The 27,897-nt window shown below is 47.8% G+C and overlaps 1 protein-coding gene across 3 annotated transcripts in view; it reads right to left on the bottom strand.

Annotated features, from left to right (window-relative positions):
• dmgdh (dimethylglycine dehydrogenase) overlaps window positions 1-27,897 on the bottom strand; it is a 249,086-nt gene that overhangs the window by 120,700 nt on the left and 100,489 nt on the right. For all 3 annotated transcript variants that reach the window (XM_072515994.1, XM_072515993.1, XM_072515995.1), the window contains 2 exons: window positions 8,918-9,166; window positions 5,089-5,287 (listed from right to left, as the gene is read on the bottom strand). In XM_072515994.1, the coding sequence (XP_072372095.1) occupies window positions 5,089-5,287; window positions 8,918-9,166 (448 nt within the window). The remainder of the gene's footprint in view (window positions 1-5,088; window positions 5,288-8,917; window positions 9,167-27,897) is intronic.

Here is a 27,897-nt window from a genome sequence, read left to right as displayed (position 1 = left end):
AGCAGCCAACACTTACTGCAGATGTGGTCGCTGCAGCTCGCAATGGGATCTGCCAGCTCCCACATCAAGCAGCTCAAGCACATCACCTGACTAGCCATCACGAATTAATTAATTAGTTTAATTTAAGTTTACAAGTTTAGCTGTGGTTTTTTAAAAAATTTGGGGCAGATTTGCTATCAACCAATCAGATCACAGCTTCCCTCTGATGTCACTTTTGGGGAAAAAACTGGAAAACAGGAAGTTACCGTTAGGTTTTTATACTCACAGAGACTGCTCCTCCTCCTCCGAACGGCTCCCAAAATTAGGCCCGGAGAAAGAGAGAGAACAAAACAGTCGGGAAAAAGCACCTTCTCCCACTCTTCACCGAATTACCTCACTACACCAAATTACCAAATTCTCACTCTGTCTGTGTCTCACTCACTCAGGCTGTGTCTCCTTGACCAGCGCAAAATAAAGGACTTGTGTCTTTATGAAGTGAGATTTTGCACACTCAACAAAATTATGTGGTCTAGTCACATGGATTAGCACACTCAGGATTGTTCAGCAACTGCTGCCCAATCGCAGAATCACATCTAACAATAGATGTTTTGTTTCAGATTTTGGATTGAGCAGCAGTTGTTGAACGATCCTGACTGCACTATGATAATGAGCTCATAACATGGTTCGCTTACATTTTCTAGAAGTACACATTCATACACGGGGACCTGGTCTCTGCAAATGAAAGGAACATGTTCAAGCCACAAGTCCTGCACCTTTTAAAAATTATCCAAGAGCTTAGGGAACCCAGTTGCCTTCTCCGTGTTAATGCCATAGCCAGCAGAGTCAACTTGACAATGAATCAGCCCTCCTTTCTACTGTAGCATCAACTGTTGTGATGATTTGAAATTTGGCATTCTTGAATTTGTCCCGATGAGTGCCAGGCGAAGCACTTCGGTAATATGCCTCTCTTTTCACCAGTATTTAACTATTTTTTGTTAAAAATCTTTTCTGTGAGACAACTCAAATCCTCAGCATGGTAGCAAAAGTGGATAGCACTGTGACTTCACAGCGCCAGGGTCCCAGGTTCGATTCCCCGCTGGGTCACTGACTGTGCGGAGTCTACACGTTCTCCCTGTGTCTGCGTGGTTTTCCTCCGGGTTCTCCGGTTTCCTCCCACCGTCCAAAGACGTGCAGGTTAGGTGGATTGGCCATGCTAAATTGCCCTGAAAGACCAAAAAGGTTAGGAGGGGTTATTGGGTTACGGGGCCAGGGTGGAAGTGAGGGCTTAAGTGGGTCGGTGCAGACTTGATGGGCCAAATGGCCTCCTTCTGCACTGTAAGTTCTATGTTCTATGTTCAAAGATAGGTACTTAGGTTTTCCAGATCCTGGGCGAAATTCTCCCGAAACGGCGCGATGTCTGCCGACTGACGCCCAAACCGGCACCAATCAGACGGGCATCGCGCCGCTCCAAAGGTGCGGAATGCTCCGCATCCTTGGGGGCCGAGCCCCAACATTGGGGAGCTAGGCCGGCACCGGAGGAATTTCCGCCCTGCCAGCTGGCGGAAACGGCCTTTGTTGCCCCGCCAGCTGGTGCGGAAATGACATCTCGGGGCGGCGCATTCGTGGGAGCGTCAGCGGCCGCTGACAGTTTCCCACGCATGCGCAGTGGAGGGAGTCTCTTCCGCCTCCTCCATGGTGGAGACCGTGGTGGAGGCGGAAGGGAAAGAGTGCATCCACGGCACAGGCCCGCCCGCGGATCGGTGGGCCCCGATCGCGGGCCAGGCCACCGTGGGGGCACCCCCCAGGACCCCGGAGCCCGCCCCGCCGCCTTGTCCCGCCGTTCAAAAGGTGGTTTAATCCACGCCGACGGGACAGGCAATTTATCGGCGGGACTTCGGCCCATCCGGGCTGGAGAATGGAGCGGGGGGCCCGCCAACCGGCACGGCGCAATTCCCGTCCCCGCCGAATCTCCGGTGCCGGAGACTTCGGCAACCGGCGGGGGCGGGATTCACGCCAGCCCCCGGCGATTCTCCGACCCGGCAGGGGGTCGGAGAATGACGCCCCCTGTTTCCAGTATTGTCATGTTTACTTAAGTTTGTGTCCTTGTGTGATTAGGTTCTTGTCATTCAGATTGACATATCAGCAAACATGTTGATGATTTAAGTTCTTTCATATTATCAGTTAGGTAGGCAATGCTTTCTTTAATTTGTCCCTTTTAAGAGAACCCATGAACACACGGGGAGGAATGGTGGGATGGTATTGTCACTGGACTAGTAATCCAGAGGCCCACGGTAAGGACCAGGGGCCCAAGTGCACAATCTCACCATGGCAGATGATGAAAGTTGAATAGGAATCTGGAATTAAAAGTCAAATGATGACCATGACCATTGTCGATTGTTGTAAAGACCCATTTGGTTCACTAATGTGCTTTAGGGAAGGAAACCTGCTGTGCTCACCTGGTCTGGCCGACATGAGTCCAGATCTGACTCTTAAATTTCCCCTCAAGGGGAAATTAGGGGTGGGTAATAAATGCTGGCCCAGCCAGCGACGCCCATATACCATGAAAGACTAGGAAAAAAATTTGATAACTCTAAGCATTCAGTTTGCATGGTCCCTCAATTCAGCCTTGATCATCTTCAGTTCAGGACTTTTGTCTTATCAGTTTGGATGGACTGTCCCTTATTTGCCCTTTAATAGTGTATCCTGGGTAAGGATGTAAGAGGAGAGACTCCATGATATTTCTCACTGGACTGTGCTTTAAAAAATGTTTTTAAATTCATTTACGGGATGTGGGCGTTGCTGGTTTGGCCAGCATTTATTGCCCATCCCTACTTGCCCTTTAGAAGATGGTGGGAAGTTGCCTTCTTAAACCGCTGCAGTCCCTGAGGTGTAGGTAAACCCACTGTGCTGTTAGGGAGGGAGTTCCAGGATTTTGCCCCACGGACAATGAAGGAACAGCGATATATTTCCAAGTCAGGGTGGTGAGTGACCTAGGGGGGAAGTTCCAGGTGGTGGAGTTCCGAGGTATCTGCTGATCTTGTCCTCTAGATGGTAGAGGTTGTGGGTTTGGAAGGTGTTGGCTAAGGAACATTGTCGAGTTCCTGCAGTGCATCTTGTAGATGGTACACACGGCTGCCACTGTTCGTTGGTGATGGAGGATTTGAATGTTTGTGGAAGGGGGAGCAATCAAGTGGGCTGCTTTGTCCTGGATGGTGTCGAGCTTCTTGAGTGTTTTCGGAGCTGCACTCATCCAGGCAAGTGGAGAGTAGTCCATTAGACTCCTGACTTGTGCCTTGTAGATGGTGAAAAGGCTTTGGAGGGGGTGAATCAAGAGGTGAGTTGCTCGCTGCAGGTATGGAGGCCATTACACAGCATAGCCACCTAAAACTAGCTGCTGAGTTGCTTCACATACAGTTCCCCAAGGGACCATTTTGGGCAATGGTGAACACACATTACACTCTTGGATGCAGCTAAAGCCTCTCATCCACCATTTGAGAATGTTCTTTAAATATTTGTTTTACATCTGCTGCTGGATCTGGCTAAGTGCTATCCAAAGCGCCATGATGGAGAAGATGGCCAGGCAGGCTTCCTCTGCAAGTTTGTCCAATTTGAACTATGGATCGTGCTGCAATGATTCTTGAACATCAACAAACAGAGGCAAATAATCTGACAATGGGCATCCACTGTGCTAAAATGTATTGGATCCCCATTCCCTGCCTTCCGACGTTAGCGGGAGTGGGAACCAAATCCTACCTTTTGCTTGAGGCGTCCAGAAAGCCTCCATGTGGGGCATCTGTGCAATGGGTGCCTGCAGTCCAAACACAAGGCTCTTGAGACCACCAAATAATATTCAAGTCAGGAGTTCAATGAAAATAAACTCAACACCCTTGCCTACATTTACCCTGTCCCCCTACATTTATCTCATGACTCTCCCATCCATGCCAGAAATTCTCCTGGTGAAGAATGAACAGCTAGCAACCCCTCACTGCTTTTCAATAAGTTCACTAGCCTTCTCATGGGAACTCAAGAATCAAACGCCCTCTTCTGTCTATATTTTCAGTCAGAATAGCGTATTTAAGATTCATGTCATTCGGTACAAATTACCTAGAGTTGCGAAGACGGCCTGCTGACAAATCAAGATAAATAGAGATATGCTTGACAGTATGATAGATACCTTCCAGTTCACAGCTTCAAACTGCAAAGTTTGCTTCAGACTATATTCTTCATTTTTCAGTGGACCAAATCTCTCACTTGCGTCCTCTGGGGGTTCAGACATGCTAAGATTATTGTGCCATCCTTAATTATCAAGGTTGTCAATCTGTACTTCAGAGTTTTAGACATCAGACTGAGCATGTTTTTCACTTCAGCCAACCGGGTTTCCAATTCTTCCACTTCAGTTGTTTCTTTTTCAGGTTCGGTAACTGCTTCTGTCACTTTGTCTGTAGACTCTTGGAATCCTGACATTGACAACATCAGGTTCCTCTGATAAATCTCAATTTTGGTGATTATCATTTGAAAACTATCCAAGGACATGTTAGAGCAAGTTTACTTCTGTTGTTTTGAATGTCACATGGTGGATCTGTCAGCAATGTCTTTTCATGAGTTCAGGTTTCGACGAGAGACCGACTGGGGCTATGTTAAAATTACCCAGGCTTCACACTTGCAAAGTGACAGCCTAATGATTCAAAAGGACCATCATTCAACAGATATTGACAGATCTCGGAGTTCAAATCCAGAAGGGCTGATTTTCCACTAGTGGCTGAAGTCCCCACTAAACACTCGGAAGCAACTAGTGGGCTGGTTACCAGGAGCTGGTTTAGCACAGTGGACTAAACAGCTGGCTTGTAATGCAGAACAAGGCAGCAGCGCAGGTTCAATTCCCGTACCAGCCTCCCCGAACAGGCGCCGGAATGTGGCGACTAAGGGCTTTTCACAGTAACTTCATTGAAGCCTACTGTGACAATAACTGATTATTATTAGTAGAATTCACGCCCTATTGAAAGTGTGTCAGGATGTCACTAAACTGGAAAATCGGTCATTTTATCTGTAGTCATGAATGATTGAAACAATTAACCATATTGGTTGAAAAGGAACAGAAACTGTACCTACCCAAAGCCAATAGCCACCCAGTAGTTCCGGACACCTTGGTGTGGTCCAGCCATAGGAAGAATGTCTGGGGTGTATGTGATTGGACCTGATATTATGTTAATTATCTCTGCTTTTTTCAAAACTGGGACCATCTCCATAGCATTTTCAACATTATCCATGATCCTATCCAAATCCGATTCGAAAAGTTCCTTGCCAAATCCTGGAATAGACCATCATACAAAAACCCTGAGTACAAACATTGCCTGAATTCTGATGTATCTGATATGTGAATAATACCGGGGAGAAGACTAAATGCTGCTGACAGTTGGTGTGCTCGTGGAAAAACAAGGGTTGTGGGGAAATTCTCCCCCCATGTTGCGCCTGATGCACCTCCTGCATGAATGGCCTGAACGGGGACCTGAAAGGGGGGACCATTGGCGGCCCCATAACGGGGTGTCGGTCTCTTGGGGGAAGGGCGCTGGCACCAGTGAAACGACACTTAACCATTTTTTGGGAGAGTTCCACTCAAAATGTCTTATCGCAGATTATACACTCACATAGTGATGGATCCCAACAGTAATCAATCTTCTAAATTGCCTACCAGCACATAGTTAAATCAGGATGCAAGTGAGAGTAAGGTCATGCTAGGGTTGACAGTGGAACTGATTGGATTTGATTTAAGGCTGTCAGCTCATGTTAGAATGCCAGTGAGAATTGGTTTGGTTCAAGGATGCTAAGGGATATTAGGTCAAGTCAGAGTTGCCAGCAGGAGTTTGGATGGTACTGCCAGTGAAATTCAAGTCAATAAATGAAAGATGGCTACATCCTTCACCTCCATCCCAAATCTGCCACCGTGTATTTTAAGTACAAGTTGTGCTGAGCTTGACCTTCCTTCAAACAGCAATCACTGTTTTGACAACACATTTACCATTTCTATTTCCCCCATGCAAACTGCACAACTTTATTATGAGCGGCCTTGAATAAATCCTTCACAACCCTTAACAGACGCTCATTCAAAACATGTTGGCTGAATTTGCAGGGCGCTCCTTGTCCATGGAACATACATGCTCTGCCCGCCTTTGCATAAGAGTGTTGCTATTGGTAGGCCAGACCTTGGTCACATCCTTGGCTCAGACACATGCCCCTGGCAAGACCTAACACTGGGAGATGGAGATAGAAACAGAATTGCAACCACAGACTTGCAAGTCGTGTAGCTTGCAGGACTGGTGGTCAATCTCATGGCTTTTTGGTCACTGATCACGCAGCTGAAAGGCTTTGTGGCCTAAATTTTTCTTCTGCAGCCAGCAACAGAAAGGGCGTTATGTATCCTCATGATTTCCATTATGTTCCTCCTTGTCCTATGTCACTACCTCCAGAGTCCCGCAAGGTTCCGTCCTGTTTTTCATTTACACTCTGCCCCATGACTATATGATCCAAAGACATCCCATCAGATTCTGCCTGTACTCTCTCAGCATCCATCTCCAGTTCTGCACAACCTCTTCTGACCCCTTCACTGCCCTGTATTGACTCCCTTCTACTCCTGAATGAGCCACGATTTCCTCCAATTAAACACTTTGAAGCCATTGGCTTCTGCACCCATTACAGACTCCACCCTGAATAATATGTTCCAAAAGCAGGAATGAAACGTGCATGGGGCGACATATTATTGGGCAAAGATAATGAGTCGTGCTCCCAGCGTGATCACGCCAGTACAGGTAGCGGGGGATCTGGAAATCAGGAGCATGCCCGCACTATGCAAACTGACGTTGTGCACACTAAAAAGACAATCGACTGTCTTAATACATGCAGGATGGAATAAAATGCTTTCAGAGTGGAATTTACACCAGCCGTATTTCCTGTTACTTTCTCAGGCAGACTGAATTGTGAGAAGTCCGAGGGCAGAGTTAAATCTCAGTGTTCTGTGGCCACCAAAAGTGTTTCGTGGAAGCAGTAGATAGATGCAAGCTGACTTTAGAAGAATGAGGGGGGATCTTCTAGAAACATATAAAATTATGAATGGAATAGATAAGGTAAAAGCAGGGCTTTTACTTTTACCAGTTGCTTCTACTGGCGGATGAAACTAGAACTAGGGGGAATAGCCTCAAAATAAGGGGGAGCAGATTTAGAACTGAGTTGAGGAGGAACCTCTTCACTCAAAGGGTCGTGAATCTGTGGAATTCCCTGCCCAGTGAAGCATCTGAGGCTACCTCATTGAATGTGTTCAAGGCAAAGATAGATAGATTTTTGAACTGTAAAGGAATTAAGGGTTGTGGTGATTGGGTGGGTAAGTGGAGCTGAGTCCACAAAAAGATCAGCCATGATCTTATTGAATGGCTGAGCAGGCTCGAGGGACCAGATGGCCTACTCCTGCTCCAAGTGTTTATGTTCTTATGACTTAAATTCACGGGTCAGAATTTTTAGGATGACTGGGGCTTGGCCCCCACCATCCGTAGAGTCGGCGGGGAACTTAACCCCGCCCACTCCAGCAGGCCCAATGCCATTTCACGGTCGAGCAATGTTGATTGGCAGCAAATGGGACCTCCAGCCGTCATTGGGAGAATGTCCTGCCTTGGAGAGATGCCGGCTGATTAGCTGATAGCTCTCCAGCTATTCCAGGAACAGCACTGCAGTGGCCAGAAGAGCAACTGAAGCTGGCTGCATGGAATTAAGTGCCAGGACCTGGAGGAAAGATAAATGGCGGGGGTCAAGGGAGGGAGGGGGGGGGTGCGTTGGCAAGGCCTGGGGATTCACGAGGGGGGGGCGATTGGGGTCTCGGAGAATTGTCAGGGGTGGGGAGGAAGACCCGGAGGTAAATGGGTTCTAAAGGGACGGGGCCCCCAGTCAGAAGGGCTGAAGGGGTCTTCTGACGGAGGCCCACCCTCCCCCCATTCCTGTCTGAGATTGAACTTAGATCGGGGGAGGGAAGCCGAAATTGAAGCGATCTAGTTGTCCTCATCAATAAGTCATAGAAAGCTAACATGCAAGTGCAGAAATCAATTAGGAAGGCTAGTGGTATTTTAGCCTTTACCGCAAGCTGATTTGAGTACAAAGACTTGCTTCAGTTGTATAGGACTTTGGTTAGATTGCACCTGGAGTAGTGTGCAGTTTTGGTTCCTTAACTTAGGAAAGAATATTATTGTCATAGAGGGAATGCAAGTAAGGTTCACCATACTTGTTCCTGGGATGGCGAGACTGTCCTATGGAGAGAGATTGGGGAAACTGGGCCTGTATTCTCTAGTTTCGCTTACTGAGAGGTGATCTCATTGAAACCTGCAAAATACTTAAAGGAATAGACAGGGTAGATGCAGGTAAAATGTTTTGTCTGGTTAGTAAGTCGAGAACTAGGGGGCACAATTTTAAAATAAGGGGGAAATGGTTTAGGATCCAGATGAGGAGAAATCTTTCTACTCAGAGGGTTGCGAATCTTTGGAATTCTATACCCTAGAGGACTATGGAAGTTTAGCCATTGAGTATATTTAAAGCAGAGATTGACAGATTTCTAAATACCAGTGACATAAAGGGATATGGGGATAGTTTGGGAAAAAGGCATTGAAGTGGATGATCAGCCATGATCTTACTGAATGGTGGAGCAGGCTCTAAGGCTGAATGGCCTACTCCTGTGTCCCTATGTTTGATATCAAGGCCATAGAAATGAGGAAGTAGATTTCCTTTTGAGGTTAACTGTCGAACAATTGTATATAGTCCTCTAGAAACATGCTTATAGTCTCACCAAGGCTGATGCTGAGGAAATAGTCCCCATAATTACACTTGCCTTGAAGTATATGTCAGCACTTGTATGAAACACATCAAACTAATACTTTTAAATGAAATTATAATATACTCTGTGTACCTGGTGGGACACCATCTGTTAACCAAGACTCCTGTATCTTCATCTTGTCCTGATCTTCATAGGGACCAAAGAGTAGACCATCACGCTCCTGCCGCAAGTAGTATGAGCCTTCCAAATCACGGAGAACAGGAAGCTCTTCTTTCAGTGACTTCACCTCTGGGACTGTTGTTGTGATGACATACTGATGATGGACAGGGATAAGAGGATGCTCCAAACCGATCATATCTCCAATTTCACGAGCCCAGAATCCTGCAACACAGCAGATAAAATGAGCATTATCAATTCCTTCATCAGAACCAGCTTGGCGAAAGGGCTGAGCAACCAATCTTTCCGATGTGCCTAGCTCACAATGGATAAGTATAATTGATTGTGATTGATGTAAGAGAGATAAAAGTCATTACAGAAGAAGAATCTAATTTAGCGGAGTTGTCTGCTAACCTATAGTATCACTATAGTACCTGGAAGAAATGAATTCATATGTATCTTAACTCTAATTACCCAGCTGGGCTCCATATTCTTATATCTGAATATTTAAAATTACTTACCGAGGTAGCAGTAAATATTTCTCCCTAATTACCCTATCAATTTCCTTTAAAATCTTAAAAGCCTAAATAAAATCACCCGTAGCCAGGAATATTCCAGGAATACAAGTCTAGCGAGGTTATTTAACCTCTCCTCATAACTGAGCCCTTGGAGCGTTTCAAGGCCAATATATTCTATCCTAAGATGCAGTGCTCAGAACTGTAAACACTGCTGCATTTGTGGTCTAGCCAAGGCTTTGCATAGCTATAACAAGACTTCCCCAACATTATATTCTAACCCTCTAGATACAAAAGCTAACATCTCATTGCCTTTTTGATTTTGATTTAACCTGATCACTCCATTTCGGTGATCGGTGGACATGCATCCCGAAAAACTTTGGACCTCCTGGTTCAAAGCTTTTCACCATTGAAATGATACTCTAAACTATCCATTTTTTGGTTCAAAATTGATTACCTCATAATTGTGTTGAAATCCATCTGCCACAGAACGCATTCTGGAAGTCCTTATAAACCACTTCCATAGACATTCCCCTCTCTATTACTTCAGTTACTTTCTCAAAATTTCAATTTGGTTTGTTAGATATGACCTATCCTTTACAAATGCAGTTGACTTTTTCAAATCAGCTCAGATTTGTCAATGCGCCCTGCTACTCTGCGCTTAAGTATAAATTGCAATAACTTGCCCACTAGATCCATATTCAGATCTGTCCTTTTTTTGGTCCAAAATGGATAATCTCATACTTAACTGCAACAGGTCTACAATTTTCTAGCTTCTCTTTCTCTCTCACCTTTCTTACCTATGGAGTTCATTTGCAATTTTCTAATCGTTAGATAAAATTCTTGAATTGAGAACAATTTGGATGATTGTTGCTGTGCATCAGTAGTTTCCTCAACCGCTTCCCATAAAACCCTAAGGTGGAAGCCATCAGCTCCTGGGTAGCGATCAGACTTTAGTGCCATGGCTTTTTCTACAACTGTTTCCTTACTCATGTTAGCTTTAGTGGCTTCCAGTCTTTGACTCATCATTCGTTGCCCTGGAATTTCTGGTTTTGTCTTCGCCAATGATGAAAACTTGCACAAAGCATTCAACATGTCTGCTGTGAATTTACTTTTATTTGCGATATTACCTGCATCTATTTTTGGAGTGCCCACATTTGGCATTCCGACTATCTTTTTGAGTGCACAGGTGATTGGTATTTCAGTGCGACTGAGAGGCAAGAACTTAAAGGGGCCGATTTGTGCGCAATCTGATTTAGGACCTTTGGGTGATTATGTTGCGTCTTACGGGGAAAGTTTCCCACATTCTGCTTGACTACTTTTTTTTCTATTTGTAAAAATGCCGTGTCACCTTCATATATCTCACAAGTTTCTTTGTGTATTTGCTTTTTGATTTTTTTTGTCTTAATTTAGTGTTCTTTGCATTGCGCCCTGTCCACTGAACTGTTCTTTGCGCTTTTATATGCAATTCCTTTTATTTTAAATCCCACATGACTGCTTTGTTTAGTAAGTAGAGTTCTTGGCCCTTGGTGGTACATACTGGTCCTGTCTTAAGGGAACGCCTTTATGAACACCTCCCACTGTTCATCTGTAATTCTATCCTATAACAGTATTGTTGACAGTCTCTGCCACATCCTGCGAAAGGTGACCTTAGCAAAATCAAAAATCTTGGTAGCTGTTACATTTTCTCTTTTCAACCCAAACATTGATTACGGTCACTGCTAAATAAACTGATATAGAGATGAAAATCCTGGAGTTACACAAAGAAATATTGGACTTTAAAAAAAACCTGACTTATATATATTTCTTAAAATGGACATAGACACCCAATAGACATACAACTAGCCACTGACAGGAATGGCTGCAGGGAGTGTCTCCAAGGACCAATGGAACCCCTCCCTATGGTTCCAGCCAAAGGTACCTGTAAAACCATCTAAAGACTGATTACCATCTCCAGTAAGGACAAAGGGATATAATGGGCCTCTCATGTCCAAGATCCTGGTATAACGGTTTAGACAGGCTGGTACATTCCAGTCCTCTTGGAATAACCACATCTGGCGGTTAAAAGCCTGCGTGCTACCAGCCTGTGCTGTTCTGTCTGTCGTTTGACCGACAGCGCACACACACACGAGTGTGTGTGCGCTGCGATAAAAGCAGCTGAAAGTTTGCCACATTGAAGAGAATACAATAACCGAGGCAGGGCCCCTGCAAAGATAGCCAGCTTTTGCAGGAACATCTAAAACTCTCTCTCTTTCTGTGCATGTCGATAAGCCAACAAAAGGATCACATCTGAAAAGAACTGAAAGCTCTTCCAAATTCTCGAACTACAGGGCACCTGATCCAAAGAATCAACTGTTTGCCAGCAGAAGTCAACTATACTGGAAACAATTGTAACGGCCGCGATGCGCCATCATCTATTCCTCACAAGTCAAGGACTATTCTCTGTAATTTTTTAAATATTTACTTACCATTGGACTCAATTCTACCTCCAATCCGTAAGACTGTAGATGCATGTGTTTTACCATTTCACCGCATCGGTTAGTAGTTAATTGTAATAATTCCAGAAGGGTGAAGGGCAAAGCAGATTTACCCTCCAACACAAATAAGGCCGCAGCCACAGTGTACAAAACAAATGCCTCAGTCCGGGACTATCAGGAACTGCCGGTCCGGGTCTGAGGCGGACACATTTAAAGCTCCACTGGTGAGGTCTCAACACAGGAACTCATATTCTACGAAACCCATGGGGAGGTCAGTCAGCGATCCGCTGTGGTCTTCATGAGGTTTATAACATTCACCCCCCCTCCCCCCACCAAGTCCATTTGACCCCCTTCTCTCCCCCGGCGATGGAGCCTTTTCCGCCTTTGGCACTAGGCCTCTTGTCTGTGGCCAATGGAGCCGGATCTAATGGGGGATCCAGAGGAGGGGCTTGAACCAAACTAGGGTTACGGAAGAGGGCTTTTCCTTGGTTCTGGCCTCTGAAGGCAAACCAGTGTCCTCAGCCTCCATGTCAGATCCCCAGTCTTCACTTTGAGGTGGAATAACCCTTGTGCTGAGATGGTTGCGATTGGCCTTGGGCATGTTGTTTCCACTGGAGTGGGTTTTCTACTCCTCAGGTGGTCCAGGTGATTTTTCACGGCCTTTCCTTGTACCTTGACTTTATAGGAGAGAGGTGTTGTCTTCTCCAACATGACTCCAAAGATCCATGTTTTGTACATATATGGCATCTCCTATTTTAAATGTTCTCTCGAGCCTCCTGGTGTCCTTGGATTCTGAATCCTATCTCTGTTTCGCGGATACTGGTACGGTATCTGAAAAGTTTTTTCTTCATCCTGTGGTGCCTGCCATGAAAACTTCTTCCAACTCTGGTAAAGGGGCTAAGCTTGTGGCAGTGGCTCAAGGGCGTCCGTGTTGGCAATACACGTTGCAGAATGGTGCTCGAGGGAATGTACATAGGCTACCAGAATCAAGGCCCAACATTGGATCCGAGCCATGGCGGTGGCAGAAATTACTTCCTCTTCCTTGAAAAGGCTCAGGAAAGGCTGTTATGATTACAAAATGTCGGCTGTAGCCATACTGGTGCAACTTTTTCACACCAAAAGCAACAGCCAACCTTTCCTTTCAATCTGTGAATAATGCTGTTCAGTGTTCACCAGGATTCTGGATGCATATGCAATGGGCTTCTCCTTGCTATCATCCCTTCAATATGAGAGGACTGCACTCATTCTATAAGGAGAGGCATCACACGTCAAATATTAATTATTTTCTGGAGTCATAATAAACCTGAATATTCAAGGACAGTATTTGCTGTTTTACGTTCATGAAGGCTTCATCCTGCGGTGCCCGCCATGGACCACCTTTGATGTTTTTTCAGTAACTTGTGCAGGGGTGACAAGAAAGTGGCACAATTTAGGATTAATTTCCAATAATAACTTATCAGGACTAAAAAAGATTTCAACACTATTGTATTTCGTGGGGTCGATGCCGCCTTGATTTTATCCTCCATGGAATGTAGATCTTTTCTATCTAGCCAGGAAGATCACTTTGCCTGCCTGGAATACACGTACTCCTGCTTTGGAAAATCACGTCAAGACCTCCTTCAAGTTCACTAGGTGCTCTTGATCAGTGACCCATCTAGTTCGAGCTGGAGGGAGGCGGGGTTCATATCCAGTTTCATGCAAGTTTGACCACCTGCCAATTTAGCGTACAAATGTTCTATTTGTGGCATGGGTTATAGATCAGTCGTGAGGCTTTGTTGGTGGTAAGTTTGTAATCTCCACAAAGATTGGCTGACTTGTCAGGCTTGAGGACGGGACCACTGGCACAGCCCACTCTGCAATCTGTACTGGTCGTATTATCCAGAGGCTTTCCAACCACTTGATTTCCATCTCTACCTTCTTAGGTAATTTGGCATTCTGAATTCTCCATCAGTGTACCAGAACAGGCGCCGGAATGTAGCGACTAGGGGCTTTTCACAGTAACTTCATTGCAGTGTTAATGCAAGCCTACTTGTGACAATAAAGATTATTATTATTAATAATATTAAGCAAAGAATTTGGGACTGGCCGAGTCCTGAAATATTTTGGAAAGGCATCTGGAACCACATAGATTTTGAGCGGGATTCTCTGTTGGCCGACTGCAATCGGGGCATGCGATCAGGCAGAGAATAGCTCCAGACAGCAAAATCGCAGCAGGCGCCGGTTTGACGCTGAATCGCGATGCTCCACCTTCCTGAAAATGGTGTCAATGCGATGCACACCGCGCTTGGTTGGAACACCGTTCGCATATCATTAGAGGACCCACCCATGATTCTCCACCCCCGATGGGTCAAGTTCCCGAAGGCGAGGTTCACGTGTGCTCTCACAAATCGTGAACCTGGCGTGTGGTGGCTGCTGAGGGAGAGAGGGCATATGGACAGTGTCCAGCACCTCCATACTTCGCCGACAGTCTTGCCACTGGCTGGGGGGCTTCTGCCAGGGCTGGGGAAGGTAGTGGGGGGTGACCAGGAGGTGGGCCGTGGGGTCGGGCTGGACGGGTACGCAACACCATTGCTGCAGCCGGCACGGCAGCAATGCGGCTGCACATGCTGCTGACACTCGCTGGGTCGTATAGGTGCCCTCCCGTGTCGTATAGATGTCCCCCCCCCACCCCTGGGTGCCCTCTGACCCCAGCCTACAGGTCAGCTGTCTGGCCGTTCCAGCACAACCTATCTCATCTTTTCAGCTGCGATCAGTGTGTGTGTGTGGGGGGGTATAGTTTAAGCGCGGCTGCAGCTTGTCTGCCCTGCGAGTGTCCATCACGGACTCGAAGAATCATGTACTGTTTTTTGTGGGTTTCGATGGTATTTCACATGGCGCTGGTGCTGGCCCCTCACCGGTGCAGGTGTGGCGCCGATTTGTCTGACGTTAAAGTCCACGGATTCTCCGTTGGCGTCAGCACTTAGACTCAGAAACAGAGAATCCGGCTTGTCTCTCGCTCCATCTTTTTCACCAACTCCTCTTGGAATACTTTGGGGAATGTGTTAATAACCTCGTACAATCACCAATTCCTAATTTCAATATTTCCAGCTAGTCCAGTCCGATCTTCTGGAGCCAATCCCTGCCCATGAGACTAGGTCCTGATCCCCGCACCATTATGAGTGGAAGTCGTGCTGATGCTGTCCATAAGCCACCGGGGTGGTCCCCATAATCTTCAAAGGTTCTTGCGTATATGTGGCGAGTCTGGCCCTGGTGTCCCTTAGGTTTCAGGGCAGATGCTAGCATTTGGGGCAGCATGGTATCATAGTGGTTAGCACAATTGCTTCACAGCTCCAGGGTCCCAGGTTCGATTCCGGCTTGGGTCACTGTCTGTGTGGAGTCTGCACGTCCTCCCCGTGTGTGCGTGTGTTTCCTCCGGGTGCTCCGGTTTCCTCCCACAGTCCAAAGATGTGCAGGTTAGGTGGATTGGCCGTGATAAATTGCCCTTAGTGTCCAAAATTGCCCTTAGTGTTGGGTGGGGTTACTGGGTTATGGGGATAGGGTGGCGGTGTTGACCTTGGGTAGGGTGCTCTTTCCAAGAGCCGGTGCAGACTCGATGGGCCGAATGGCCTCCTTCTGCACTGTAAATTCTATGAATCTATGCTGGAATGTCTGTTCCCGAATGACGGAGATGGCAGTTTCCATATCCACCTCCATCTCTAAGGAATGATGGTTGGCAAGAAGCCTTCTCCTAATCGGGGCGACCTTGGTAGTGATGATGCAGTTTAACTGCATCGATTTGTCCTCTGAGGGATGGTAGACTTGCAAGACGTGGGCCTGAGGCGGCTCTGGCTTCTGGCCTAGGCAGCACACGTACTATTGATTCTGGCAGCCTTGTCTGGGTCTCGACTGTCGACAGCACCTACAGCAGCCCTGACCAAGAAAGCTTGGTTGAATCTGCTCCTTTTCAAACATAACTATTGGGTCTGGAAAAGTTATCCAAGGGAGGAGGGACCTTGTTAGATTAAACCTTTGTTGCAACCGGCAGAGGGTGGGTTTAATAAAGATACAGAGCCAGTCAACCCTCCTCACTCGTGTTTGTGACACTTAGACGGTATCCCAACATGAAGGTGACATATCGAGGGGTCTCTCCCGGATCAGTAGCTCTTGGGGAACCCCACCTGAGGCTGGTTGCAACAGAATATTTACCTGCCGTTCGATTATTAACATCTGGGTCATTACTCATGAGCCAAACTTGAAATGAAATGAAATGAAAATGAAAATGAAACTTGGCCTCTTGGCTGTTTTAGGAGATATTGCTCCAGTAAATTGTCTTCAATGGAATCAAGAAATTCACTACCTTTTTGACTTCAGCTACTCTGCGCCTCCCTATCTGTTTAAAACTTAAAGTCTTCCAGTAAAACACCTCTCTTTTTGCTACAAACCACTCGAATCTCTAAATTCTGCCATTTAACTGGTGCTACCAAGATGCCTTTAGGCAACTTCCTCCCTTAATCCTCAATTTTAATGAGAGAATCTGATGATTGTTCAAACCTACTTATGGCTTCTCTTACTAAAATTGTAATGATATCTTGAATTAATAAGATGATCCTCCTTTTCTTCCAGTTTCTCTAAGCTTTCTCAAGGCCTGGAAAGCTGAATATTTAATTCCCAACCATGACCAGCTTGTAGCCATCGATTGGCACATTTGGCCATCACTTTTGGCCCTGGGAAGCATTCACTCAGCCTCAGAATACCCTGGAAGAGCAAGGTATCTCAGAAATGTGGGCAATAGGTGAAGCTAGTTGTTTCACGCTGTTTCTATGTAGTATCAACACAAGTGGTATTCACCACTAACAAGAAGGTGCCACCAAAAAGACGTTCTGGCTATCACACACAAGAGTAATGTGGTATGTGAATTTCAGTGCCAGTGTGATGCTAGGTATATAGGCCTTTCCTTTTAAAGACTGGCGGATCATACCAAACAGCGTGTCCCAGCCGCTGTTCGCAACAGGCAAGGTACAGACTGTAGATAACCAGTCTATGCTTGTAAAATTTAAAACATAGTGTTCGACATTAGATGTGATTACACCATTGGGAAACATTTGGTAAATAATCCTCAGTGTGATAAAATTTACACTGACAACCAGTTTAAGATTCTCAGTCTGGCCTACAGTGTAGTGTGATGCATTTACCTGCACTGAGGGTTATATGTATTGAGATACAACGACCTGTTCTTTGCAGACAGAAAGAACATGTATACACATTGTGCCTGTTTCAGTTAAACAAAATAACTGACAATCATTCTTGGTTCTGGTAGGGTCATTCAACCCCTGATCTCATTACAGCCTTGGTTCAAACATGGACCAAAGAGCTAAATTCCAGAGGTAAGTGACAGTGAGTGCCCTTGACACCAAGGCAGTATTTGACCAAGTGTGTGATGCACGATCAATGACCACAAAAGCGACATTGTAGTCCAACTGAAGGCTTTAATAAGCTAGATGTTTCCCCCAGCAGCTCAGGTACAGAATGAAGGCTGCTGGGGCGGCATGGGCTCTTATACCCCGCCTTGCAGGGCGGAGCTACCATACAGCTTGACCAATAGGAAACATACAATATCTACCAATGGTGTTCCAGCATTACCAGGTACCGTAATACCTCTGCACAGACTACCACATTCACCCCCTGTTAAAAAAGAGTCCGGCGGGGGTGGTGGCCTGATATTACAACATGGTAACGTGGTAGAAATTATAGTTATGGAGGTACCGTAATACCTCCATACAGCGTTTTGTAACTATTTACAATTCTATTTACTATTTACAATTTATGATTCATAATTAACTATACACTTTAAAATGAAGCAATCAGTCGATCGGGGGCCCTGGTCGTCCAGAGGTACCGTAATACCTCTACACAGACTACCACAGTGTGGCATTATGGAGCCCTAGAAAAACTAGAATCACTGAAAATCAAGGGGAAATCCCTCCGCTTGTTGGAGTCATACCTGGCATAAAGGAAAATGGTTGTGGTAGTTAAAGGTCAATCATCTCAGCTCCAGGACATCTCTGCAGGAGGTTTTCAGGGCAGTGTCCTAGGCATAACCATCTTCAGCTGTTTCATCAATGACCTTCCTACAATCATAAGTTCAGAACTGGGAATGCTCACTGATCAATACACAATGTTCAGCACCATTTGCAACTCAGAGACTGAAGCAGTCCAAGTTCGAATGCAGCAAGATTTGGACAATATCCAAACTAGGGCTGACAAGTGGCAAGTAACATTCATGCCACATAAGTGCCAGGTAATGACCATCTTCAGCAAGAGAGAATCTAACCATCGCCCCTTGACATCCAATGGCATTACCATCGCTAAATCCCCCACGATCAAATCCTAGGGGCTGCCGTTGAAAAGAAACTTAACTGGACTAGCGATATAAATACTGTGGGTACAAGAGGTAGTCAGAGGCTGGGAACTCTGTGGTCAGTAACTCATCTCCTGACTCTCCAAAGCAAGTCCACCATCAACAAGACATAAGTCAGGATTGTGACGGAATATCCTCTACCGGCCTGTATGGATACAGCTCCAACAACATTTAAGAAGCTTGGCACCATCCAGCAGAAAGCGGCCCGCTTGATTGGCACCTGATCCACAAACATTCACTTCTTCCACGACCGACCACAAGAGCAGCGTGTACCATCTACAAGATTCACTGCGGAACTCACTAAGCCTCCTTAGTAACACATTCCAACAACCACTACCATCTAGAAGGACAAGGTCAGCAGATACATGGGAACCCACTATTTGGAAGATCCCCTCCAAGTCACTCACCATCCTGACTTGGAAATATAGCGCTGTTCCTTCACTGTCACTGCGTCAAAATCCTGGAACTCCCTCCCTAACAGCACAATGGGAGTACCTACACCTCAGGACTGCAGCGGTTCAAGAAAGCAGCTCACCACCACCTTCCAAAGGACAATCAGGGATGGGCAATAAATGCTGGCCACATCCCGGAAATACATTTTTAAAAAAAAATACTGGTTCATTCCGAGGGTAATGCCTTAACCAACCAAGGTCAATCTGCCTGGTTTAAATGTCAGTCACTGTCAACTGGTGAATTCTCTCTGGCACTGCTTCTACCAGTCAGTCCATTTGCCAACCAAACAGCATTCTCTTTCCATGCAGCATAAATTGCTATTTTTTCCTGTACTGGTGTTCTGGTGACCCGTCCTGATGGATACAAGGCAAAAAGCTTTGACATGTCTCTTTCTAGCAATACTCAAGTTCTTTTTTAAAAAATATATATTTTATTAAAGTTTTCAAACACAGTTTTTCCACCTTACAAATCAACAAAAAAGATAACACAATAAATAATAAATAACACAATTTAAATAAAATAGTGATGTAACAAAGTAATTTTTTAAAATAGTGCTCCCCCCCCCCCAGAACAAAACAGGTTGCACTCCCCCCCGCCCCCCTCTGGGCTGCTGCTGCTGACGATCTATTTTCCCTTAACGTTCCACGAGATAGTCAAGGAACGGTTGCCACCGCCTGGAGAACCCCTGAACCGATCCTCTCAACGCAAACTTCATCCGTTCCAGTTTTATGAACCCTGCCATATCGTTTGTCCAGGCCTCCACGGCCGGGGGGTTTCGCTTCCTTCCACATGAGTAAGATCCTTCGCCGGGCTACCAGGGACGCAAAGGCCAGAATATCGGCCTCTTTCGCCTCCTGCACTCCCGGCTCATCCGCTACCCCAAATATAGCTAACCCCCAACCTGGCTTGACCCGGACCTTCACCACCTTTGAAATCACTCTTGCCACTCCCCTCCAGTACTCATCCAGTTCCGGGCACGACCAAAACATATGTGTGTGGTTCGCCGGGCTTCCCAAGCACCTCCCGCACCTGTCCTCCACCCCGAAGAACCTGCTCAGCCTCGCTCCCGTCATGTGTGCTCTGTGTAGAACCTTGAATTGTATCAGGCTAAGCCTGGCACACGAGGAGGAGGAATTTACCCTACTTTGGGCATCATCCCACAGACCCTCCTCAATCTTCTCCCCTAGCTCTTCTTCCCATTTTCCCTTCAGCTCCTCTACCAGCGCCTCCCCCTCCTCTCTCATCTCCTGATATATTTCGGACACTTTGCCCTCCCCGACCCATACCCCCAAAATCACTCTATCCTGGACCCCCTGTGTCGGGAGCTGCGGAAATTCCCTCACCTGTTGCCTCGTATACGCCCTCACTTGCATGTATCTAAAGATATTCCCCGGGGGCAACTCATACTTTTCCTCCAGCGCTCCCAAGCTCGCAAACGTCCCGTCAATAAACAAATCTCTCAATCTCCTAATTCCTGCCCGATGCCAGCTCTGGAACCCCCCGTCCATCCTTCCTGGGACAAACCTATGGTTGTTCCTGATCGGGGACCACACCGAGGCACCCGTCACACCCCTATGTCGCCTCCATTGCCCCCAGATCCTTAGGATTGCCGCCACCACTGGGTTTATGGTATACCTTTTTGGGGAGAGCGGTAGTGGCGCCGTCACCAGCGCCTTTAGGCTCGTTCCTTTACAGGACGCCATCTCGAGCCTCTTCCACGCCGCCCCCTCTCCCTCCCTCATCCACTTGCAAACCATCGCCACATTGGCGGCCCAGTAATAATCGTCCAGATTCGGCAACGCCAGTCCCCCTCTGTCCCTGCTGCGCTGCAGGAACCCACTCCTTACCCTCGGGGGTCTTCCCTGCCCACACAAAACTCATAACACTCCTGTCTATTTTCTTAAAAAAGGCCTTAGTGATCAAAATGGGGAGACATTGAAACACAAAAAGAAACCTTGGGAGGACCATCATCTTGACCGCCTGCACTCTGCCCGCCAGTGAGAGCGGCAGCATATCCCACCTCTTGAAATCCTCCTCCATCTGCTCCACCAGCCGTGTCAGATTGAGTTTGTGTAAAGTTCCCCAGCTCCTGGCTACCTGAATCCCCAAATATCGGAAGCGCCTTTCCGCTCTACTCAACGGCAGGTCGTCTATCCCCCTTCCCTGATCCCTGGGGTGTACTACAAAAAGCTCTCTTCCCCATATTAAGCCTATATCCCGAAAAATCTCCAAACTCCCTCAATATCTGCATAACCTCTGTCATCCCCTCCACAGGATCCGCCACATACAGCAGTAGGTAATCTGCGTAGAGTGACACTCGGTGTTCCTCGCCCCCACTAACCACCCCCCTCCATTTCCTGGAGTCTCTCAACGCTATGGCCAGTGGTTCAATTGCCAGCGCGAACAGTAATGGGGACAGGGGGCACCCCTGCCTCGTTCTCCTGTGTAACCGAAAATACTCCGATCTCTGCCGATTTGTGACTACACTTGCCACTGGGGCCCCATAGAGGAGTTTAACCCAACTGACAAACCCCTCCCCGAACCCAAACCTCCTCAGCACCTCCCATAAATACTCCCACTCTACCCTATCAAATGCTGTCTCTGCATCCATCGCTGCCACTATCTCTACCTCCCCCTCCGCTGGGGGCATCATTATCACCCCCAACAGCCGTCGCACGTTAGCATTCAGTTGTCTCCCCTTTACAAACCCTGTCTGGTCTTCATGCACCACCCCCGGAACACAATCCTCGATCCTCATTGCCAGCACTTTTGCCAGCAACTTGGCGTCTACATTCAGGAGCGAGATAGGCCTATATGACCCGCATTGCAGCGGATCTTTGTCCCGCTTCAGGATTAATGATATCATTGCCTCCGACATTGTCGGGGGTAGAGTCCCCCCTTCTCTGGCCTCGTTAAAGGTTCTTGCCAACAGCGGGGCCAACAAGTCCACGTACTTCCTATAAGATTCCACCGGGAACCCGTCTGGTCCCCAGCCCTTTAGTCACCTCGTCTAATCCGATTGGCGCCCCCAGACCTGCCACCTCCTGCTCCTCCACCTTCGGGAACATTAGTCGGTCCAAAAACTGTTGCATCCCCTCTTTTCCCTCCGGGGGTTGGGACCTATGTAGCCTCTCATAAAAGGTCTTAAACACCTCATTTACCTTCCCTGCTCTCCGCACCGTTGTTCCCGTTCCATCCCTAACTTCCCCTATTTCCCTCGCCGCTATCCTCTTACGAAGCTGGTGGGCCAACAGCCGACTCGCCTTTTCCCCATATTCGTATCTCATCCCCTGTGCCTTCCTCCACTGTGCCTCTGCCTTCCCTGTGGTCAGCAGGTCAAACTCTCTCTGAAGTCTTCGCCTCTCTCTGTATAGTCCTAATACTCAAGTTCTTAACTCCTAAACAATTCAGCAACTTCAACACACGCAGCAACAGCATACTAAATAAACAACAGCTGGCATTCCCTCATAGTCGGATCGATGAAGAGTCAGAAATGCTCACACAGAAGATTAAATAAGAAGCCAGAAAGATGTTTTTCCCAACATTTTTAGTGGCAGTTTTGTTTCAAACGTAAGAGATAACAGGGCAGCACGGTAGCACAAGTGGATAGCACTGTGGCTTCACAGCGCCAGGGTCCCAGGTTCAATTCCCCGCTGGGTCACTGTCTGTGCGGAGTCTGCACGTTCTCCCCGTGTCTGCTTGTGTTTCCTCCGGGTGCTCCAGTTTCCTCCCACAGTCCAAAGACGTGCAGGTTAGATGGATTGGCCATGATAAATTGCCCTTAGTGACCCAAAAACCGGTTAGGAGAGGTTATTGGGTTACAGGGATAGGGCTTAAGTGGGTCGGTGCAGACTCGATGGGCCGAATGGCCTCCTTCTCACTGTATGTTCTATGTTTATAATGGGTTGTATTTTACCTGCCCTCAGCAGGCGTGTTTCCCATGGGAAATGGCACGTAACATGGGGTGGAAGCCCACCCCACCACCTACTTGTCCATCCCTGAGCTCTCCTGCATAATACAGGGGGGCAGTCGGCCACTGAAATTGGCAGCTTGTCTTCATATTTAAAGTAATAATTAAGGGTCAATTAAGCTTGTCATCAAGCCAATTAAATCATTTGGTGTGGGCAGCAGGGCAGGAGTGAGAAGCCCGTCTTTTAAACTCGAAAGTCATTCTTCGGGCGCCCTCCCACATCCATATTATTCCACTCATTATATTCAGTTTAGCTAATCAAGAAGGCAACTTTGCACTGTGATAAGACAACATGAGGGTGACTAACTCCAATGTGAATTTCAGCATTTCATAATCTTGCTTAACACTCGTGGTAGTCACCACTAACGGTATATTAGATGTAGTACGGTAAGGCTGCTGTACTAGAGGTACGGGGGTAAATCCCTGCCTGCTGGCTCCGCCCAGAAGGCAGAGTATAAATGTGTGTGCACACCGGAACTGCTCCCATTCTGGAAGCATCTGCAGGAGACCACACATCTCTGCTTAATAAAGCCTCGATTATTCTCTACTCTCGTCTTGTAGTAATTGAGAGTGCATCAATTTATTAATTAGAGATTTTACAGCAATGGAACTTCGTATCAAGCCTGATAGCCTACAGCTGCACCCTCAAGCAGCCAACGCCACATCGGCCTTCGACCACTGGCTAGCCTGCTTCGAAAGCTATCTCCGATCAGCGGCTAAACAACCCTCGGACAGACGCACAGAAGCTTCAGGTCCTTTATTCACGGGTGAGCTCTGATATTTTCCCCCTTATCCGGGATGCGGCCACTTACACTGAAGCAATGGAGCTCCTGTAAGGACATTACGTTCGGCCGGTTAACAAACTCTACGCCATGCACCTCCTGTCCACGAGACAGCAACTCCCCGGTGAGCCCTTAGACGATTTCTGGGGTGCCCTGCACATCCTGGCGAGGAACTGTGACTGCCAGGCCGTTTCGGCAGTCGAGCGTACAGAACTTTTAATCAGAGACGCTTTTGTTACGGGCATGGGGTCGGTGTACATCCGGCAGCGCCTATTGGAAGGGGGTACGCTTGACCTTGCGGCAACCAAGCAGCTCGCGAATTCGCTAACCGTAGCCGCCCATAACGTACAGTCGTACGCCCCCGACCGCACAACACCCTCATGGACCCCACCAGCTACCGCCCCCAGCCCACCCCAAGCCTGCGCCACGCATCAGCCAGCCAACCCCGGGGGGCCCAAATGCTACTTCTGCGGGCAGACCAAACACCCCCGGCAGTGCTGCCCGGCGCGGAGCGCAACCTGCAAGACCTGCGGAAAGAAGGGACATTTTGCTGCTGTGTGCCAGGCCCGGTCGATCGCTACTGTTTCTAGGCCCAGCGTTCCTACACCCCTCCATGTACAACCCGTGGGCACCGCCAGTTTCGTCCCCGCAGAACACGTGCGGCACGTGGGTGCCGCCATCTTCTTCTCTACAGACCATATGCGGCCCGTGGGCGCCGCCATGTTTAGCGCCGCCCGCCATGTGCGCCCCATGGGCGCCACCATCTTCGGCGCCATTTTGGACGGCGCCTCAGGACGCCTGCTCGTCGGGAACTTTGTCTGGCTGTTCATCGCCTGCCACCACCGCCGACCAGCCTGGAGCCTACCAGCACCAGCCAAAGCTTGCCTCCATCACGCTCGACCAGACCCGGCCTCACAACCATGCAACCGCGACGACTACAGTGAAAATCGATGGGCACAAGACTTCCTGCCTTCTTGACTCCGGGAGCACAGAAAGCTTCATCCACCCCTCTACGGTAAGGCGCTGCTCCCTCGCGGTACACCCTGTTACCCAGAGAATATCCTTGGCCTCCGGATGCCAGTCCGTGGAAATCCGGGGGTACTGCATCGCGACCCTCACCATCCAGGGCGTAGAGTTCAGCAACTTGCAACTCTCGGTCCTCTCCAACCTCTGCACTGCCCTGTTACTAGGTCTGGATTTCCAATGCAATCTCCAAAGCTTAACTTTAAAATTCGGCAGACACATAGAACAGAGAAAAATACAGCACAGAACAGGCCCTTCGGCCCACGATGTTGTGCCGAACTTTTGTCCTAGATTAATCATAGATTATCATAGAATTTACAGTGCAAAAGGAGGCCATTCGGCCCATTGAGTCTGCACCGGCTCTTGGAAAGAGCACCCCACACAAGGCCAACACCTCCACCCAACACTAAGGGCAATTTTGGACACTAAGGGCAATTTATCATGGCCAATCCACCTAACCTGCACATCTTTGGACTGTGGGAGGAAACCGGAGCACCCGGAGGAAACCCACGCACACACGGGGAGGATGTGCAGACTCCGCACAGACAGTGACCCAAGCCGGAATCGAACCTGGGACCCTGGAGCTGTGAAGCAATTGTGCTATCCACAATGCTACCGTGCTGCCCTTAAGAATAAATTAATCTACACTGTATCATTCTACCATAATCCATGTACCTATCCAATAGCTACTTGAAGGTCCCTAATGTTTCCGACTCAACTACTTCCACAGGCAGTGCATTCCATGCCCCCACTACTCTCTGGGTAAAGAACCTACCTCTGACATCCCCCCTATATCTCCCACCATTCACCTTAAATTTATGTCCCCTTGTAATGGTTTGTTCAACCTGGGGAAAAAGTCTCTGACTGTCTACTCTATCTATTCCCCTGATCATCTTATAAACCTCTATCAAGTCGCCCCTCATCCTTCTCCGTTCTAATGAGAAAAGGCCTAGCACCCTCAACCTTTCCTTGTAAGACCTACTCTCCATTCCAGGCAACATCCTGGTAAATCTCCTTTGCACCTTTTCCAAGGCTTCCACATCCTTCCTAAAATGAGGCGACCAGAACTGTACACAGTACTCCAAATGTGGCCTTACCAAAGTTTTGTACAGCTGCATCATCACCTCACGGCTCTTAAATTCAATCCCTCTGTTAATGAACGCTAGCACACCAGAGGCCTTCTTCACAGCTCTATCCACTTGAGTGGCAACTTTCAAAGATGTATGAACATAGACCCCAAGATCTCTCTGCTCCTCCACATTGCCAAGAACTCTACCATTAACCCTGTATTCCGCATTCATATTTGTCCTTCTAAAATGGACAACCTCACACTTTTCAGGGTTAAACTCCATCTGCCACTTCTCAGCCCAGCTCTGCATCCTATCTATGTCTCTTTGCAGCCGACAACAGCCCTCCTCACTATCCACAACTCCACCAATCTTCGTATCGTCTGCAAATTTACTGACCCACCCTTCAACTCCCTCATCCAAGTCATTAATGAAAAGCACAAACAGCAGAGGACCCAGAACTGATCCCTGCGGTACACCACTGGTAACTGGGCTCCAGGCTGAATACTTGCCATCCACCACCACTCTCTGACTTTTATCGGTTAGCCAGTTCGTTATCCAACTGGCCAAATTTCCCACGATCCCATGCCTCCTTACTTTCTGCAGAAGTCTACCATGGGGAACCTTATCAAATGCCTTACTAAAATCCATGTACACTACATCCACTGCTTTACCTTCATCCACATGCTTGGTCACCTCCTCAAAGAATTCAATAAGACTTGTAAGGCAAGACCTACCCCTCACAAATCCGTGCTGACTATCCCTAATCAAGCAGTGTCTTTCCAGATGCTCAGAAATCCTGTCCTTCAGTACCCTTTCCATTACTTTGCCTACCACCGAAGTAAGACTAACTGGCCTGTAATTCCCAGGGTTATCCCTAGTCCGTTTTTGAACAGGGGCACGACATTCGCCACTCCACAATCCCCTGGTACCACCCCTATTGACAGTGAGGACGAAAAGATCATTGCCAACGGCTCTGCAATTTCATCTCTTGCTTCCCATAGAATCCTTGGATATATCCCGTCAGGCCCGGGGGACTTGTCTATCCTCAAGTTTTTCAAAATGCCCAACACATCTTCCTTCCTAACAAGTATTTTCTCGAGCTTACCAGTCTGTTTCACACTGTCCTCTCCAACAATATGGCCCCTCTCATTTGTAAATACAGAAGAAAAGTACTCGTTCAAGACCTCTCCTATCTCTTCAGACTCAATACACAATCTCCCGCTACTGTCCTTGATTGGACCTACCCTCGCTCTAGTCATTCTCATATTTCTCACATATGTGTAAAAGGCCTTGGGGTTTTCCTTGATCCTACCCGCCAAAGACTATTCATGCCCTCTCTTAGCTCTCCTAATCCCTTTCTGCAGTTCCCTCCTGGCTATCTTGTATCCCTCCAGCACCCTGTCTGAACCTTGTTTCCTCAGCCTTACATAAGTCTCCTTTTTCCTCTTAACAAGACATTCAACCTCTCTTGTAAACCATGGTTCCCTCATTCGACCATCCTCCCGCTGGCAGGATGTTCTCCCCGACGTGCTCCACTCCATCTGATCACTCCTCTGCACTGCAACTAACGAAACCCTCCATGAACGTCTCCTTGCTTTCCCCAAGAAGTCCACCTCCGGGGTTTCCCTCCCAACATGGCTGGCAGCTCCCAGACCCGTCCTCCTTTGCAAACACGTGCGAACCCATAAGGCGGACCCGTTGGTCGAAAGAGTACAACTACTGCACGCAAACCCGCAGAACGCCTACGTGGCGCACCCCGACGGGTGCCAGGACAGTCTCCCTCCGGAACTGGCACCCGCTGGATCCCCACCCACGTCCCACCACCTGACACCCCCCCCTTCCGGTTGCCCCGGCACCACTCACCCTCCCCCCAGCACACCTCACCAAAGCCCCCGCCCCAGGACGATCCGTCCTCCCACTGGTTCCACTCGGGGATGAAGACGAGGACAACATGCTCTCGGAGTCACAGGTGACCAAGTCGGCACCCACATGACCACCGGGACCGAGGCGATCACAGCGGAGGATCAAGGCACCCAAACGACTGAACCTGTAGATTTTACCTGAACTTGTAAATTTTGCCTGAACTGTAAATTTTTCCACTACACCCGCTGGACTCTTTTTTTTAACAGGGGATGAATGTGGTAGTCACCACTAACTGTATATTAGATGTAGTACGGTAAGATTCCTGTACTAGAGGTACGGGGGTAAATCCCTGCCTGCTGGTTCCGCCCAGTAGACGGTGTATAAATGTGTGTGCACACCGAGCTGC

This window comes from Scyliorhinus torazame, chromosome 9, assembly GCF_047496885.1.
Source record: "Scyliorhinus torazame isolate Kashiwa2021f chromosome 9, sScyTor2.1, whole genome shotgun sequence".
Classification (NCBI taxonomy): domain Eukaryota; kingdom Metazoa; phylum Chordata; class Chondrichthyes; order Carcharhiniformes; family Scyliorhinidae; genus Scyliorhinus; species Scyliorhinus torazame.
The sequence above is the reverse complement of the archived record's forward strand: the minus strand, read 5'-3'. Positions and strand labels throughout refer to the sequence as shown.